The sequence below is a fragment of the Mustela nigripes genome, chromosome 2 (assembly GCF_022355385.1).
Source record: "Mustela nigripes isolate SB6536 chromosome 2, MUSNIG.SB6536, whole genome shotgun sequence".
In the NCBI taxonomy this organism is placed as follows: domain Eukaryota; kingdom Metazoa; phylum Chordata; class Mammalia; order Carnivora; family Mustelidae; genus Mustela; species Mustela nigripes.
This window is the reverse complement of record NC_081558.1, coordinates 97,647,060-97,666,495: the sequence shown is the minus strand read 5'-3', so window position 1 is coordinate 97,666,495 and position 19,436 is coordinate 97,647,060. Positions and strand designations below refer to the sequence as shown.

Here is a 19,436-nt window from a genome sequence, read left to right as displayed (position 1 = left end):
CGGGTTGGTTGAGCCTGGTGGTGGGTATTTAATAAATCTTGAAGTTAGTGGTATAAGTTGTCTGTGTCTGTTCTTGTTTTTCAGAATTATTTGGCAATTTTATGTCTTTTGCATTTCCATATAACTTTTAGAATTAGCTTTTTAATTTACACTGAAGAGTCTGCCAGGGTTCTGATTGGTATCTCATTGAATCCATAGATCAGGTTGGGCTGAATTGATATCATTTTCTAAAGAGATTTCATTTATTTATTTGACAGAAAAAGAAAGAGAGCAGAAGCAGGGGGAAGGGGCGGAGGGAGAGGAAGAAGCAACTCTGGCAGAGCAGGGAGCCTAAGAGCCAGACTCAGGACTTGGGGCTTGATCCCAGGACCCTGAGATAATGACTTAAGCCGAAAGCAGATGTTTAACCAACTCAGACACCCAGGTGTCCCTGGACTGAACTGATATCTTAATATCTACTCCTCTGGGGGCCCTAGGTGGCTCAGTGGGTTAAAGCCTCTGCCTTTGCCTCAGGTCATGAACCCAGGGTCCTGGGATTGAGCTCTGCATGGGGCTCTCTGCTTGGTGGGGAGCCTGCTTCCCCTTCTCTCTCTGCCTGCCTCTCTGCCTACTTGTGATCTCTGTCAAATAAATAAATAAATAAATAAATAATAAATAAAATCTTTAAAAAAAAAAAAGGTACATTCTAAATTTGCGGATTTGATTACAAATTTAACATTTTGAAGGCCAGATATGATGATATAATCGACTTCCAGTTTTTAAGTCCTGTTAAAGTCTCTGTCTAAATAGTGGTTAAAATTACTTATTTCAGAAAAAAACACTTGCGTGGTTAAAATTACTTATTTCAGAAAAAAACACTTGCCCTTTAAGAAACCATTCCTGAAAGAGCTGAGACTCTTCCAGGTTTGGTGGAGGGCAGCAAACTGTAAAAACTGTTTGTTGCTAGGGCTCTATTACATACAGATTTCAGTCACACAAGACCCAAATGAGGAAGTAAAATCTCAGGAGGATCTATTTTAGTCTCTCTCCCTGATGGGTAAGCTGATAGGGTAACTTCTGATTGGGAAAAGACTGTAATTCAAGGTTATAATTTCTCATGCCTAATTTGCCCTATTTGACAAATCAAAAAAGAGAAGAGAGATTAGAAACCAGCTAGAATAACTGTGGCATTTCCCTTTTATTCATTTAACAGCCTGACCAGAGTAAATGTGGATGGTTAGGGCATTGAAAAACTGTAATTACTGAACAAACACTGGAAAGGACTTTTGATGTCAAGTTAGTTTGAGGGCTCTCTCCTCTGAGAACCAGATTAATATTGGGCTGGGGGAAAGCTCCATTTTTAGAGAAATTCCTACTGGTTATCAGTAAGCTTGTGTCTCTGTGGATGGATCATGACTGCTTCCATGTCTGTTTTAAAGCAGAATTTAGTTCCTTGTGGTTGTATGATTGAGATTCACGTTTCCTGGCTGGCTCTCAGGGGAGGGCCAGTCGCAGATTCTAGAGGACACCCACATTCCTTGTCCCATTGCCCCTTCCTCCATCTTTGAAGCCAGCAGTTGTGGGTTAAGTCTGCCTCAAGATTTGGATCTCTCCTCCTTCCATGTCTTCTCTCTAACCCAGCCTGAGGAAGGTTCTCTGACTCCTGTGATTAGATGGGACTCACCTGGGTGATCCAGGATAATCTCATCATCTTAAAATCAGTTCCCTAAGCACATATGCAAAGTCCCTCTCACCATGTGAGATAACAGATACTAGGGTCTGTGAACAGGAGGTGGATATCTTGGTGTGCACATTATGCAGTACCTCATAGAGAAAATGCCAGAGGTTTCCACAAAGCAAGTGCTGACGTTGCTGAATTACAGAATTCATATTTACAAACATATCTACATGGCAGTCTCACTTGGTACATCTTCCTCCTCCAGGGATATCCAGATTCTTCTCTTTGACCAAACTCACTAGCATAAGAGACTCTCTGACCAAACTTTCCTAGCAATATTCTTTATCACATTCTTGGGGGGAGGAGGTCTTATGCTATACTGTCTTGCTAGAGTCTGCCTTTTACCACTCCCAACTCAGTTTGACCATTTCCTATGCATACACACAGCTTCTTGGGCCCCTTTTCAGCTTCTTTCCTGGGTACACACACATCTTCTGTAACTCTCTCTCCTGAATTTTTCTGATTGCCTCTGTGGGCCTCTCTCTCCATCCCTTATTCTGTTTCATTTGTAAGCTAATCATTCCAATGTGAAAGCAGATTAGGGAACAGCTTATTTCCAAGCTGAAGGTGCTTCTGTGCAGTTAGCTAATTCTAAATGGCAATGAGACTGAAAGAAACAGCTCGAAATTCTCACCTTAAAAAGTCAAAGCTTCAGTAAACATAATCTGTACATCTGGCCCTGTGCTCTGAATTTTACACTTTTGTATCATAGAAATTTATTATTATATCAGCACACCCCATATTTTGGCAGTTAGAATATGACTCTACCAGAAGCTTTGTATTCATTTCTTGAAACTGGATAATCTCACCCCAGTTTCTTGTTTTTAAAATATAGCAGGATGAAATGAATGACTGCTAATGCCGTCCATCTATTTTCTAGTGGATCTTAAAATCAGTACACTGATCAGAAGCATTACTCATCTGGTGCTTTTTACCAAAGTGAGTAAGATGACCACCTTAATTATTAGCACCAACCAAACTTCTACTACAGGAGTTACCTTACCTTGCGACTTTGCCCAGACCAGCCCAAACCACAAAGAGGCATAAAATTATTATAAAGTCAGGGACCCTCTTGTCCCCCATTGAGCACAGTACCACTTTTATGAGAGTCAGTGAGGAGGCTGCTCAGGGCAATGCTATTTACAATAGCAAAACTATGGGAACAACCCAAGTGTCCTACAATGTGGAGTTGGTTAAATAAACTGAGGTGTATCCACAAAATGGAATATCTCACAGCCATTTAAAATGATGCTATAGAATGATAATTGATGGCACTGACAATTTTCTTACTATGCTTAGTACAAATAACTTAGAAAACAGTATATGTGATAGTATCTAAACTGTGAAAAATAGTCCTTATAATATAACTCCACTTATGGAAAATAACATAGATTCCAGAAAAACCTGGAGGATATACATCAAAATGTTGTCTGTATAACCATTTCTTTCTTACTAGTGAAACTGTAGATTTTTTTTTTTTCAGCATATTTGGTAATGGGTATGTAATATTTGGTAATCAATAAAAGTTAATTATTATTTTTAAAATGTCAGTGGGGAACAATTCATCCCACTCTTTTTTTCTCAGAAACCCAGATTTTAGAAATGAGAAAGGAAGTCTTTGTTCATCTAATCCTCCCCCTCCCCTGCCTCCCCAAGCTTCCCTGCTTGAACACTGCCAGGTCCTTAGCCATTGACATTTAGAAATGTTTTCACGATTTTACTTCATTGAATTTAGTAACTTCATGAAATGAGGTAGCTAAAGCAAGGAATAATCAGTTTTGTCTGGAAACCAAAAGTACATTTGTAGACCTTAGCTTAGAAATACTACCTTTCCCAGAAATCCAGAACAATGTTGAGTCCCATCTATACGGGCTCCAAACCCTGAGGGAAAACCTTTTCCTCCAACCACTTGCTGACTTTTTGCTAATCTGAGCTCAGCCAATGAGCTCTAGAAGGCAGCTGACCGGAGGTAGGTACAAAATGGCAGTCTGCAGAGGGGACAAGCACTGACTCACCACATTCGTGAGAGGGGCCAGGCTGCTTCTTCTTCCTTTTCCTTAGTGTTAGAAAGAACACCAACACCATCCCACACAAAAAGACCATTACAAGTAGAGCTGCAATCCAGAGGATGGGGTCTCGGGCAGGGGGGGGTTTCGTATGTGCATCTAGAAATGACCACAAGTTTTTAATCAGCCAGGAAGATTGATTATAAAAGGTTTATAATTACTGTCATCTTCATTTATAAGTCAGCATGTCCCCAGGGCTCTGCTGCCAGAGGAGCTTGAAATCCAAGATATGAGACCATAGAAGCCCCAGGCTTAGGGCCTTAGCAGCTTAGGACCAGTGCTTCTGGCCAAATGTCTGGACTAAGCTGTCTTCCCTTCCCAGAGGGTGGGATGACAATGACTGTGATCTAGAAGAAGAAAGCCAACCTGGCCCTTGGTTCTGCATGTGGGTGTGGTACCCAGGCTGAAGCTTTGAATGTACAGTCGTCTGTGCAACACCCTGCTTCCTCAGCCCAGGTATAGCCAGGCCCGGGGTCCTGAAGTTTCCCTTGTAATAATTTCTCTATCCACTATCATCTCTAGATCAGGCTCCAGATACACCCCCTTTGAACAAATATAACTGCTGCCTACCTCCAGTTTTGCTTGTTTGTTTTTTCCACTGAGGTCACAGTGGAAGAAACAGGGCTTTCAGAATGTATCACCTAGTAGAAAACCTTTGGTATCTCTTCATGACCTGAGGAATCAGGGTTAGAATCAGTTCCTGAGAGGTCAGGACTTTCTTCCTTGCACGGGGACTTCTAAGTTTCCAGGAAGTTGAAAAACAGACTTTGGGGGGGAAAGCTTAGAGCTGAGTGGTCTGTTTTAAAGACATTTGTGGGACTCCTTCTGATGGTTAATCTCAAATTATAGGAAAATAATACCAGTTGACCTATTAGTTTAGCTGCAGTTGTGGTTCCTGGGATATTAGGAAAGGAGTTGCTGCATTGCAGGTCATATTCAACCCTTTTTGAGTCTGTCCAAGTTTTATCCCACTTGAGCCTGTTTGACATTCCCAGCAAATGCAGGTTGTATTTGATAACATGGAGATTGCTACCTTTTGACACCCAAAAAGTAACTTTGCTTCAGGGTCTATACTATCTCTGGTCAAGCCATAGAACAGGGATACAGAGAGGCAAGCCCTGGCTTCCTGAGGCAGCTGGAGCTGAAATATTTCTGAAGTTGGTGGGAGCTGGGAAGGTTTGGGCAGTATTTGAGAAACAACAGAAAGGTGAGTCATGATGAAGCTGCAGGGATTCATTTGTAGGAGCCAGGGCAGAGGACACCATGGCAGAAGGTCCCAGGGCATGTCATCTGTGGTGCTGTTGCTGGCTCCAAACAGGATCTGAGCCTCAAGCATAGCTTGAGAGAGAGGCTTCTTCTTTTCTTTTCTTTTCTTTTCTTTTCTTTTCTTTTCTTTTCTTTCTTTCTTTCTCTCTCTCTTTCTTTTCTTTTTTTTTTTTTCTTTTCTTTTTTTGGGCAGGGGACGGGGGAGAGGCTTCTATTAAGCCAAGGGAGGCCACAGTAGAAGAAATCAGGCTTCTGTGTAGCCTATTTACTGGGCTCTCAGAGGCAGAGATGTCTTAGCAGAAGGAAATCAGTACCAAGAATAGAGATTGGCTCACTGGTCAAGCTTACTGAGAGGCACTGGCTCCAGGGGCTGTCCACAAGAATGTGTCTATAGACCAAGTTATGTTTGAACAATGAGAGAGTAGGAGAAAGAAAGCTGCAAGGATGAAGCAAGGAGTGAGCTGGATGCCTTAGGAGAGGGAAAACCAAAGGACCAGAATTAGAGAAGGAGCTAAGGTAAGCAGAAGTCACATGTATAGGAAGAGAGGGGTCGGGATCAATAGAAACAGTGATAGAGGCAGTGCGGGTGCAGAGTGCCTTTATTTCAGCAGAGAAACTTGCAGTTACTTCTCCTCAAATGCGGGTTCTCAAACATGGATGTTCTCCCAGGGTAAAGCCAGGACTTTAAAATGTTAGGCTTCTACAATGTCCACAATAGCCAAACTATGGAAAGAACCTAGATGTCCATCAACAGATGAATGGATAAGGAAGATGTGGTATATATATATACAATGGAATACTATGCAGTCATTAAAAGAAATGAAATCTTGCCATTTGCGAGGACATGGGTTGAACTAGAGGGCTTTATGCTTAGCGAAATAAGTTAATCGGAGAGAGACAACTATCATATGATCTCCCTGATGTAAGAAAGTGGAGATGCAATGTGGGGGGTTTGGAGGGTAGGAAAAGAATAAATGAAACAAGATGGGATTGGAGGGAGACAAACCATAAGAGACTCTTAATCTCACAAAACAAACTGAGGGTTGGCGGGGGGAGGGGGTTTGGGGGAGTGCGGTGGGGCTATGGACATTGGGGAGGGTATGTGCTATGCTGAGTGCTGTGAAGTGTATAAACCTGGCGATTCACAGACCTGTACCCCTGGGGCTAATAATACAGTATATGTTTATTAAAAAATTAAAAAATTATTTTAAAAAATGTTAGGCTTCTATTAGTGGACGCTGTTTAGTTTCAACCCCTTCCTCCAGCTGGACTGGACCCTGTACTATACTATCAACATGCTACAAGAATTTCTGCTTCTTAGTCTTTCCTTGATACATACACCCACCACCACCACCTGTACCCAAATCAAATACTGTTCATTGATTTTAGTCCTCCCACCTTCTAAGCCAGGATGCTGTCTGAGAATTCTTCTTTCTGTTCAGGAAACCACAAGTCTGATACCTGTCATCTCTTCACCATACTTTTATGTATTTTTTTAAAACCTTTTTAGACGATTTTATTTATTTGAAAGAGAGTGAGTGAGCGGAAGAGAGAGAGCACGAGTGGGGGTAGGAGCAGAAAGAGAGGGAGAAGCAGATTTTCTGGCTGGGCGGGGAGCTGGACATGGGGCTTGATCCCAGGATCCCGAGATCATGACCTGAGCTGAAAGCAGACACTTCATTCAGTGAGCCACCCAGGGGGCCCTTCATGCTTTTAAAGCCCAGTTATCTTTTATAATGTTTTAAGGTCCCATTTCCTTTAGGAAGGCTTCTCTGGCCCTCAAGGAACCTACCTATCTCCAGAGGTCTATAAAACTGATTATCAGTCACTCTTGTTTTTAAATTTAGTTGTATATTTCCGTGGGATATGCTTTAGATCCTAATTCAATCTTTTAAAAATCCAGTTTTTCATGTGTGCACATTCTGTTGGAAGGTACTTGAGGGCAGAGAGCATGTCTTATACATTTTAGGATTCATGTCTACAGCCAACAACATCTAGAGTGACTCTGTACTCAAAGCATGTACCATATATACGAATGGATGGCTGGAAGGATGGGTGATGATGACGGTGCGTGTGTGTGTGTGTGTGTGTGTGTGTGTGTGTGTATGGAAGAATTCTAGCTGGAGGAATCTTGCATTTTCTGACTTAAACTTTAGAATCTTCTATCCAAAGGTAGCCCAAAAGACTGGGTCAGTTTCGGGGCTAAGAACAGATTTCCTTAAGTGCAGCCTCTGTTCATAGTCTCGGGGACCCTACAGCAACACTCAGATGAAGAGAGGAGCCCTCCAATTTGTTCCTTCCTAATAGTACCACAAAATGGCCCTGTTGGAGGCTTCCTGGCAAGCAGGACACGTTGAATGATCTGCATCAACCATTTGGGTATAATACCTGATGAAAGAAATAAAATTTGGGAAGCAGCTTTACCTATATTGTAAGGTAGGGAGTGAAGCTCCATTGTCTCAAGTTTCAGGACACAGGTGATGCTCACATTGCTTGCTTCAGGGACTGAAAAAGACAAGCTGATAGAAACGTTGTAGAGCTCTGTGACATTGCTTTGAGATTTTTTCATGGCAGTATCATACTTAGTAGTCGAATTCTCAGTTTTTAGCTTAAAATACATTTCCTTAGGTGCTGGGTAACCTTCTACAGATGAGCAGGTCAAATTAATGATGCCAGAATTTTCGGTTCTATTAGAAGTTACCATTATTTCAGGTTGACTGAAGTTAGCTGAAAGCAGAATAAAGATACAAAAAAAGAAATCAGTCTAAATTTAGATGTGTCAGAAGACAACTGCAAATAACTGGCTCTGATCTGGGAACTTCCTGGGGGCACACTTGGGAGCTTCTGGGTATCTAAAGTGTGGGCCTCAGTTCATGGAGAGAGACACATACAGACCCCACATTTATTTTTCAGGAATGGAGTTTTGGGCCATGCTTACTTCCTGCTTACCCCAATCAGGGTGGGTAGTGCTTTCTGAGTGACAGGAGGGCTGAAATTGAGTCACCAAAGATTCACAGTGAAGTTATTGTTCTGAGGAGTGGAGTTTTGGGACAGAGAAGTAGTCTGACATTAGAACCCAGCTGTCTCATGGGGTACATTGCAGCTTGCCAGACTAAGGAAGCAGAAAGGGACGGACACTAACAGAGTTCATGGTGTTGGCATACTCTGGGTCGTATCTTCTAGAAACCCAAACAGGATAGTGATAATTGAGTGGATGGGGATTTTGGATTTAGAAATTCAGAATATTGGTTTTGGGCATGACTGTCAAGCTTTCTTCATCATGCACTATAAGATGAAGGCCAAACCCAGCCATTTTTAGGGAAAATATATGACCTTGATAAACATAGAGCTTTTCTTGCCTTAGTTTGCCATTCAGATTTGATGGCTGTTGGAGATCACTGGCACCTAGCCCCTTCTGCTAGCAAAATCCTTGCAACTCTTCAAGAGTAGTTTTCAGGTTCTACATACTAATTTCTAATTTACTTTATTTCTCTAAAACCAATGATTTGCATGTCACTTTTCTAAGTTTTGCTGTATCAACACACTAATTAAGTACTCTGCTTGTACTTTATGCGGTTTATAGAAAGTGTTACCTCCTTTGGCCTCCTTAACAATATCTGTGAAATCACAGGTTGGATAAGTCAGCTATTGTTTTTCCTAATACATTTAAATAAATATAAAATTGTTAAAATAAAAAAAAGATCATGTCCACCTAAAACATACCATGTTCCTCAATAGTATCTGGCCATACCTTGAACACACTTATTTATCACTTGGTTAAATGTTCCAAAAGTCCTGCAGCCTCGTTTGAATCATACAAGGCTTAAAGGGAGGACTCCTCATTCTATTTCTACTTTTGCCTTTTCTTTATTCTATGGCTTCATAATCATTGCTGATCTGCCCTTTCCAGTTTCATCAAAAGTTAATATGAATCTAGTAATTGCACACCTGGGTATCTACCTTAGAGAAATGAAGACTTGGGTTCACACTTGTATATGTTTACAGCAGCTATTTATAATAACCCCAAACTGAAAAAAAAAAAAAAATCCCAATGTCTTTCTATGGGTTGAGTCAATAAAATAGAATGCTCCTCAGTGATAACAAGGAACAGGTTTTTGATACATGCAACAACTTAGATAAATCTCAAAGGCATTATGTGGAATAAAAGAAGCCAATCTTAAAAGGTGGCTCCATTTATATGATGTTCTCAAAAAAGATAAGACTCTAGGATGCAAAACAGGGTTTGTGGGTATGAAGAGGGCATGATTACAAAACAATAGCATGAAGAAATTTTTTGGGGGGTGATGGAAATGTTTTGTATCCTATTTATTGTAGTGGCTACATGAATCTATACATATGTTAACAGAACTGTGCATTAAGGGCGCCTGGGTGGCTCAGTGGGTTAAGCCGCTGCCTTCGGCTCAGGTCATGATCTCAGGGTCCTGGGATCGAGTCCCGCATCGGGCTCTCTGCTCAGCAGGAGCCTGCTTCCTCCTCTCTCTCTCTCTGCCTGCCTCTCTGCCTACTTGTGATCTCTCTCTGTAAAATAAAAAAAAAAAATTTTTCATAAAAAAAAAAAAAAAAAAAGAACTGTGCATTAAAATAAAAAACAATTTTACTGCATTTTAATTAAGTCTGTAGTGATATTTAGGCTTTTCAAGGCCGGAAAAAAAGAGGAGCTGAATTGTCAGTTTGGGGATTATGTGTGCTGGGTTATTTCCCTTCTGTCTCCCGGGCTTTTGTTGGGCAACAAACAACTCGTAAGTAACCTCCAGGAGGTTGAAGGAAAAACCCAAATCAATCAGCTGTTATCTTTGCTAGGAGCTCTAGGCAAAGACTTAGTGGGTAAGAAATCTTGGACCAAAGGGAAAAGATGAATGTAGAAGAGATCTGAAGCCTGTATAGTTATATAAATTTAGTAATAGCCAAATTACCCATGGTTTTCCCTTAGACACATTAACTTGGTTCAGTTAGCTCTAGTTTGTACCCAAAGCAAATTCTTACTGATCCTTCAGAAGCAAACTATAAAAAGTACAAAAGATTTTCAGTTCCCTATCACCAAACCCTGCATTCCCTTCAAATGGATTTCCCAGAAATGACTGTTTCCTGCCTTCTCTCTACAGGTACCCCCCACAAATCCTCCTCCGCCTCCCGCAACATTTCTCTGCTCATTGCAGTCCCATCGGAGAAGGCCAGGGATCTGAATGTGCCATTGACTACATACCAAGCACTGATAGGTCAGAGCTCATGTGATACAAGGGAACCAGTCCTTTGGACCCTTTATGATGAATGAAACATTGGTATGAGCCCTTGTCCTTGATCTGAATGTTGTGGAGTTTCAGGGTCCAATTGTCCTTGTCAAACGTTGTGCGGCCTTTATACTTGGGATGAACATTTTGAGGGTTCTCTTTGCCTTTGAATAGCTCATACAGAACCAGCTTATTCTGGTCCTGCCAAAATACTACCAACTCATCCACGCTTATGTTTTCAGAGTTTATAAAGAGGCATGGCAGTTCTCCAGTCTTGTTGAAATATGCTTGACTCTTCACAGAAGCAGCACCTAAAAAGGGAATGGTAGAGATTAGGGAAGGAGAAACAAGAAGGAAGAAAAACAACCCCGTTTCTCTTTATACAATACCCCATGTTATCTTACCAGTAATGATACTGAAGAACTAGGTATTAAACTCTGGAAAGTGCATATACATACTGGCATCTGGAGAATGGGACTTTTGTCCTCACTCTGCTGCTAACTAAATGTGGGCCTTGTGCAAACTGCAACTACCATGAGGCTCAGTTTCCTTAATCAGTTTAATGAAGGGGTGGTCTAAGGGTTCCAAGAATCTTTCTAGTACTATGGTTCTGTGAATTTAAATCCCATTCCAGGGAAAAACAGCAGAGTTAGACAAGGTATCCACCCATCTGTTAACCTTCCTTTAACCTGAATACCGATTCTCTTCACTGTAGCTGTTTTAAGCTCCGTTACTTCTATGCCATTACCAAAAGCTCTTCCTTCCCCTCCCCACCCCCTTATTCCTTGGCCTGTTATACTGAAAAGATTTCTGATAAAGGTAACAAATTTAATATCTGTCCCCCTCGTTATGCCTTACTAGTTGGGTATCACATTGAGTAATATATTTGAAATATATATAGTTCCTGTTATATATATATAACTATATATATATAGTTCCTGTTAGAGAGTTTTCCTCATGAATGCTGCTTCCATGGCCAGCTTGCCCAAGGATGTAAAACAGTTTGGAAATGACACAGTCAACCAAAGCCTCTATTTTCAGTGACCTCTCTAAGCTCTTTCAGGGATCAGAAGGAGAACTGGGCCTTCTGATGGTTGTTTTGGGATTGTGGTGGTCAAAGACCATTTAGTGTACATGAATGAAATGCTGGAAATGATTCATAGATGAGAAGGTGAGGATGTGCTTTTGGAGTATTGGGGAAACCCCAGGTACGAGACATTTGCTCTTCCCAGTAAGCATTGCCAATGGAAATTTTTACAACCCCTGGAGGACATGCTGGGAGAGTTCAGAGAAAGGCTTTCACTCCCAAGGACGTATTGAAGTTTGTGGAAGGGATGTGTGCCACCTAACTCCTTAAATGTGATTGATTCTAAGGTTTGTAGGACCTGTTCTGGGTCACAGAAATACTTGAGAGTTGGCCAAGAAATTAAATAGTGGTGGGTGAGAAGAGCAGGGTTAGTGGGAAATGCTATTTCTTAGTTAATATATAGTTAAATGTTGCCCTGGGGAAAATGTTAGGGTGGGTTTTGAATAAAGCTTCATCATTGCAGAATTCAGTGAAGAGTCTTGACATTAAGGGCGAAAGGGGAGTTAGGTTGTTGAGAGAGATGAGAGGAGTTTCCTTTGAGGTGTTCTTTGAGGGCGGTAGGAGAAATTAAATTGATCTGATCAATGGTTTTCTCTTCTAAGAGGGAGTAGGACAAAGAACAGTGACACGCACCAGGCAAAATTGAACTGTCCACAGGGTGGCCCAGTGAGAACACATAATCAAGAAGGTTGGTGGTGGTTTGAATTCTAAGGGAAGAGGACTCAGGCCACTGTGAGTCTGCACAAGTTCAAATCATTGCCTATTGCATTTTGCTTGCTAGAAGACTATAAAGCACTTGGCAAGTGTAAAATGCAGCCTATGTATAGGATGTGTTCCGATATGGGAGGACAGTGGGAAAATTTACTGAGTACCTGGAACTGTGAAAAGGGAACAGAGGGAAGGTTTACTGTATTCAGCAATTGCCTTGCAAAGCAATCCTGGGGCTCCTGCTACTTCTTTGCTAAACTCTGAATGATAATGGAAGAGTGCCACCTGCTGTAAAAGCTTCTAAGCGGCTTCATCTCTGGAGAAACTCATTCTGGTTTTAGAGCAGATGAGCTAAGGGAGAAACCAAACTCAGAGCTGAAAATTCTCCCAGTTCACAGGTCAATGTTATATTATTCCTTACTGGTCAGCTGTACCTTCTGGGACTGGAAATGACTTCACTTTTGGCTTCTTCTCTCTTCTTGATTTATGACTATTTCTCTGCAGAACCTCACAGTATCTTTCCTTCCCACCAACTTTTTCCAGTAACAGACCAGTCCCAAATCTCTGATTTAGGTTCCTCCGCCCAAAGATTATAAGGGCTTTTCCTTACACCCATCTGACTGCCCCACTCCTCACCTACCAATCAAAAGTGTGGTTTGTGTTCTAAAGGCATGGGCATCACCAGGGAGCTGGGCAGAAATGTGGAATTTCTGTCCCCCCTTCCCCAGAAACACCTGCTGTTCAGAATCAGCATTTTAACAGTAGCTCAGTTTGAGAAGCTGCAAGAGAGTATCTCTACCTCTGTTTCCAGAGTAGAATAGAGAAAGTAATGATAGGAAAAATTTGTTCCTATCTGTCTTTTCTCCTTCTCTCCTCCCTCTGGGGTGGAAATATCACTGAGGTCCATTTTGAGTGGAACTGGAAGTATTTCACAATTTATACTCTTTAGTTCCTCACCAACCACTGCCTTCCATGACATCACTCAGAGCTATACACGGTGCACATCATGCTGATTCCTGATGATGTAGGCAAGATTTATCTCAAGGAGGCTTTAGTCCTCCCCTGCAATGGTACCACATCTTAGGTCACCCAGCTCCTGGAATCCCTGGGACTCCATTGGTGGGTACCTATTGAGATTCTCTCCCTTGCCCAGGACTTGGGTAATAGAGAAGGTCTGGGTCTAATTATAACTGATTGGTTGCTATGATGATTTCAGGAGCCAGGCACACAAGATCCATCTAGACAACTCCCTAAGCAGATAGAGAAGTTGGTTCCTAAACAATATACTGTTTGAATGTTACACAAAAACTGCAGTCTTCTAATCTTGTGAGATCTCTGACTACCCCTGGGACTTAAGTCTTCCCTGGCCATTACCCCAAATGCATATCTCATAAATTCAAGAACCATCTTTTCCTCAAGTTACTACAGTCATCTGTACTCATAAATTGTTCCTCTTTTACTAAACTTTCTTCAAAGCTTTACTAGGTCTTCTGGAAATCTTGTTCCATTATAATGAACTCCTCTGTATCTTCAACTCTCCAGCAAATATGTCCCATAAGGTTATGCTTTTGTTGAAATCTGGCCCTACCTAAAGGACAACACTTGTCCTTAGACACTGCCTGTTTTACCACATTTCACAGAGAGCTTGAGTAACAACATCCTTCCCATTTTGAGGTGCCCACCTCTCTCACTGCTGGTCGCTACTAATCATTTGTCATTACTTCTCTGTTCACTGAGGATTTTGGCAGTCGACATAAGGTTCTTCTTTCCAACTATTACTGTCAGTTTGAGCTATTTCGGCATGGATAAATTCCCCAACAACCTTGCTTCAAAGTTCTTTGGTCTTTACCATTTCAAAGATCTTCATACGCAGGCTATTTCAGCAGCTCCTGTCCCATGACATGAATGTATACATATGTTAACACCAAGAACCTTTTCACCAAGAACAGCTCTAATCCTAAAATCTTAAACCTCAATGTACCCTATCTCTGTCCACAAGATGTCTCCCTCCAAGATTTGCCCTTTATTACCCCACCAACATTTGTTCTTTGACTTCATCAAGACTTCAGCTCTAGTCAGTTTAGCCCCTGCAGTGCAGTGCTTTTCAAAAGGCTTCTCTGCAATATTGGAAATGTTCTATATTTGTGCTGACCAACGTGAGAGTCACAAGACACTGTAGCCTTTGAGCACTTGATATGTAGCCAGTGTGACTGAGAAGGTGGAGTTTTAATCTTTTAAATTTTTAATTAATTTAAATTTAAATGGCCCCATGGAACTAGTGGGATTCATATTAGACAGCACAGCAAACCTTTCCAATCATTCTGTTGCCAAAAAACTTGCCCCTTTGTGCAGAATTCATCCTAAAAACACTTCACTTTTGATGTACATGCTAGTTCTTATAACTAAATGTTTGAGGAATACTGGAGGAACTTACTCAATTGTTCAGACTGATGATATCACAAACCTGTTCCCATCCCATTTAATTTGTTCTGTGGGCTGCTTACCCTGCTCACTGCCCTCTCCCTTCCTCATCGTAGTTACTTCAGCAATTCCCTTTGCTAATGCTTTTAGTTTCTTTTTCTCTTATAGTCAAACTCCCTGAACGAGTAAGTAGCAATCGCTGCCTCCACCCCCAGCCTCTGTACCCAACCTCGGTGCCAAAACTTCCCTCACAAAGGTTGTCAGTGACTTCCCACCAGTGCCAAATTCAGAGCTCTTTTCAGACCTCCTGTTATTTGACCACTCTGCTGAATGTCACAGTGTTGGTCTTACCTACTTCCTGAAACTCTCTTCATTCCCATTCTCTGACCTCTTGGTCAGTTTTCTCTGATCACTCCTTAAATGCTATCTCAAGTACCTGTTCTTGATCTTCTTACTCTCCACATTCTCTGGTTTTTCTCTTCTCCCCCCTTGGATTCAACTGCTGACTATAAGCTAATAATTCACAGATGCTTATTTCCAGCCAATCACTTGCCCTAGAGCTCCAGATATCCATATTCAATGTTTTGCTGGATACTGCTGTTTATATAGCAACAGATACTCTCTTCCTCCCCTGTCCTCCATCTCAGTGAGATGATCCCCCACTTGCTGCTGTCAGTACTTATCTGAACCATCTGTAGAAAGGGTCTGCACAGATGTGGCTGAGGAGATGTAAAACTATGATAACCAGAGCTAAACTCTAATATGGATAAGAAAAGGGTGAGGAGACAATATGAAGCAAAGAAAAGTACCAGAGAAAAATGGTACTTTGTGTTTATCCAGAAATCTTGTAGACATTGTCTTTTAGGTATGACAAAAACTTTTTGCTTGATCAAACTTTATTCAGGCTCCTAATCCACTCCTCAGTCCATCTGTGCACATCCTTGTAAAACCCAGTTTTAGTAGGAACCCTGCTAAGAACCCGGTTTAACCAGAATCCCCAACCTTGCTACCTGATTATGCTTGAATCTGATCGGTTCCTCATCCTCCACAATCCCCCAGGTGATGTCTGTTTGCCCTGGCATGTCCTTAGCAAGAATTAAGTGGGTTTGGGCAGAATCCCTCCTTATCCTTATTTCCCCTTAGTAATTTTCCAACCATTGACCACCCCCCATCCTGCCCCACCTTTCTTCTTGGTTATAAATTCCCACCTGCCCATGCTATATTTGGAGTTGAGCCAAATATCTCTCCGTCATTGTAAAATCCCTTTGCAGTGGTCCGTATGCTTATCTCAATAGCACTCCCACCCCTTAGATAAAGTCTTCCTTACTGTGCTTTAACAAGAGGCATCCAGTATTTTTTTCGTTAACAGTAAACTAAAGAGAGATCCTGTGTTCTAGAACAGGGATGGTTCTTCAGGAGATTTCATGGCCTACATGATATTTCTACTAAAACAAGCTTTGCTTTCAAGTTTACCATGTATCCTATTATCTACATAAACATACAGATAATATATATATATATTCACATATTATACACAATATCTGTATATATTTTATAAAATTATAAAAAATACTGTTTTATGAAATATGATCTATTAAAATTTATGAACCATCATATAATATAAAATGGAAAACACATCAGTATATGTTAAAAAAACAACAACAACAACCCAGCTCCTTCAAGGCAGAAGTCGTCAGGCCATACTACCCGCAGCCCCTCATGGTTGCTATTGTGTGTCTTCCTCCTAGGTGCCCCTTATTCACAGAAGATCTGAGTACCTGGCATGCTGCAGCCAACTTCTCCTGCCTTCTCCTTCACTGCCCCTGCCCAGGTGATTTCAGCCTCATGCACACAGTGCCGAGCCTCTCACTTTCTTGTCCTATTCCTCTCCAATAGTCTTGTTGTCCACTCTGTCCCAGTCATTTTTTCCTTGGACCAGACCCAAGACCAAAGTGCTCCCTCTCTATCTCCTGAAAACTCTCAATATTAAGCACCTCACCTTATGACGACCACCTCCCATCTTTTTATTTAATTCCTCCTTAATTAATACCACCACTCCATCAATTCTTTTGCCTCACTGAGACTGATTATGAATTGGGATATTTTTCACTGGGTCTGCAGATAGTAACCTTGACCAAACCCCCATTACTGCTTGATTGGATAATTGCAATTGCTTCTTAATTGTCCACTTTCATCCTTGCCCCCAAGTCTAGTTCCTCAAGCCAAAACCATCCTTTAGATGACATAATTCTCCTGTTCAGAAGTCCCTGATGACCTCCCACCACAATGAAAATTAAATCCAAATCCTTTCCCATCACACTGAGAACTAAATCCAAAAATCCTTTCCTGGCGTACAAGGTTTCATGTAATCTGATCCCTGGTACCTTCCAAAGCCCTTTCCCTCGCTCAGCTCCAGCCACACTGGCTTCCTTGTTATTCCTCCCAAAGGCAGGCACACTCTATCCCAAGGCCTTTTCTCATATTAATCCCTCTGCCTAGAAGACCCTTCCTCCATACAATCTCATAGTTATTTCTCCATTTCATATAGGTCTTTCATAAAATGCTACCCACTCAAAGAGTTCTCTGACCATCCTATTGAAGATAACATCCTTGTCACTCCTTATTCCTGACATTGAATTATTTTTTATCAGAGTACTTATTATGACCTGACATGATGTGGTATGTTGGTTACTGTCTGTTTCTCCTGAGTAATCTAACTTCTAGTTAAAAACCCATGTTAATTTTTTTAGTTCTGACCCTAGGCAATTACAAAGGTTCTACCTGGCAGGCTTCATGGGGGAAAACTGTCCTCCCCACACCAGATTTAGTGCACAGGTCATGCACAGCAGTGTCTAATGGGAGTTGGAGTCAAAACTCAAGATCTGTGGCTAGTCATGCTAATTCACATATTTACATTCATAGCCCAGGCACCTTTATTCCTAGATTTCTTTATCTGAGGCCTCAAGTAGAGGTCTGCTTCAAGTGCCTCTGCTGAGGGCTCCTTATATTGGGGAGGAGGGAGAGCCTTGAAGACACTTTCTTCATGATGACTCATTATGTCCACCCCGACACTTGCCCTCATCTTTCTTCCCTACGCCTGCCCCAGGGTCCATACACTGCTGGAATCTTTTGCTCTGGGCTCCCTCAACAATGAGAAGCACCCCCTCTATCTATGCTGATCCATCGGATCCTTGGTTGGCATGCTGTACACAGAGAGAAAGCAGTAATAATGTGGAACAACAGATTAATAAGAGTCATGAACAGTTAGTCTGAGAAGCTCTAGAGTTTCTTGAAAAGAGGATGGAGGGAATGGTAGATAAACAATGGTTGAAGAGATAAGACTGTAAATTTTCTTATTGAGCAGGACATGAGTCTTTAGATCAAAAGGGCATTCTAAGTACCAAGCAAGATATATGAAAATAAATCCACACCTAGAAATATTGTGGTAAAGCTGCTAAACATTAAGCATAAAATATTTTTTCAAACTTACAAGCCCATTCTTTAAAAACTAGAGAAAGAATACCTATAAAACAATGACAATTAGACTGAAAGCTAAGTCAGTGGGGCCATAACTTCTAAATGAATAAAATATACATGTGCACACACACAAAATAAAGCAAATTGTATTTTCAATTCAATGGACTAATACAATTTCAAAAATTATAAAAATGAGAAAAATTTAGAAACTTTAGAAAGTATGTATGAAAGAACATTGAGTAAAACATATTCAGAGATTTGCATATATATTGTGATCATGACGATATATAACTATTTTTACTCTCTTGTCTGTTTTATAGAAAGAGCCAGAAAAGTGATTTTTAAAGGGAGAAAGGTGACCAGGTGATGGGTATTAAGGAGGGTGTGTGTGGTGATGAGCACTGGGTGTAATAAGCAATTAATGAACACTACAACAAAAACTTATGATGTACCACATGCTGGCTAACTGAACATAATGAAAAATTTAAAAATTTAAATAAATAAATAAATAAATGGAGAAAAGAGTTGCATAGTTTTTAATAGAGACATCTGTAAGATGAAGAAATGAAAGAAAGTGAAAATGAAACCAAGAATGGGTAAATACTCTCAGGGGGGTTAAAATTATTTTCACAGCTTTGAGGCCCGGAACTTGGCCCAGTGGCCTGGCAATGTAAGACGGGTCACCTCCATGGAATTGATCAGCTCTAGCGATAAAATCTTGTTTATAGAATAAGGCCTACAAGTGTTTGTTTTTGTTTCCGTAAATCTCAACAGTCCCAGTGTGGAGGGTGGGGGGCAAAATCCAGAGTTACATATTCTGGAAATGGTATTAGGATCTCTCACAAAGGAAAAACAAACCACAGTCTGTCAAACTCCTGCTCCTTTCTGAAGGAGTCTATCTACTACCATTGCAGCCTCCCTATTCCCTATTCAAATGGAGCAGGACATGGGTCCTCAGATCAAAAGTGCATTCATTCTAAGTACCAAGCAAGATAAATGAAAATAAATCCACACCTAGAAAAAGTCTCTGTTCCCACTTTCATTCTTGTTTTCAAACAACCCTATACTTACCCTATTCAGTGACTATCTTCCTCTAAATTATCATGACTGACAGCCCATACTCTTTGAAACTTACTGAGCACACTACTAGAATGATTAATTACATTGGGGGTAAGATACTCCCTACTGGGTAGCATAATGTATTTCAAAAGACCCTGAAACAGTAGCTTACCATGAAGGAGTGACTCCAATATGAGAACTATTAGGCTTCATGACAATTCTTTGGGAATTTTGGAATTAAGTATGAATAATCTGTTCACCTCCAGGTGGTAATTTTAGTGACCACTATCAACAGTAGCAGGAAACAGAAGTAAACGTAACCATATACACATAATTCCCATGCAGTCATCCATTGGGAACCTGCAAGAATCTGAGATTGGGGGAAC

The 19,436-nt window shown here is 41.0% G+C and overlaps 1 protein-coding gene across 5 annotated transcripts in view; it reads right to left on the bottom strand.

Annotated features, from left to right (window-relative positions):
- The window catches only part of CD86 (CD86 molecule), a 64,295-nt gene that overhangs the window by 6,789 nt on the left and 38,070 nt on the right, over positions 1 to 19,436 (bottom strand). For 4 of the 5 annotated variants that reach the window (XM_059391051.1, XM_059391052.1, XM_059391050.1 and 1 more), the window contains 3 exons: positions 10,274 to 10,609; positions 7,474 to 7,776; positions 3,733 to 3,882 (listed from right to left, as the gene is read on the bottom strand). In XM_059391051.1, coding sequence (XP_059247034.1) covers positions 3,733 to 3,882; positions 7,474 to 7,776; positions 10,274 to 10,609 — 789 coding nt within the window. The remainder of the gene's footprint in view (positions 1 to 3,732; positions 3,883 to 7,473; positions 7,777 to 10,273; positions 10,610 to 19,436) is intronic. The other variant, XM_059391054.1, reaches the window with a different exon arrangement.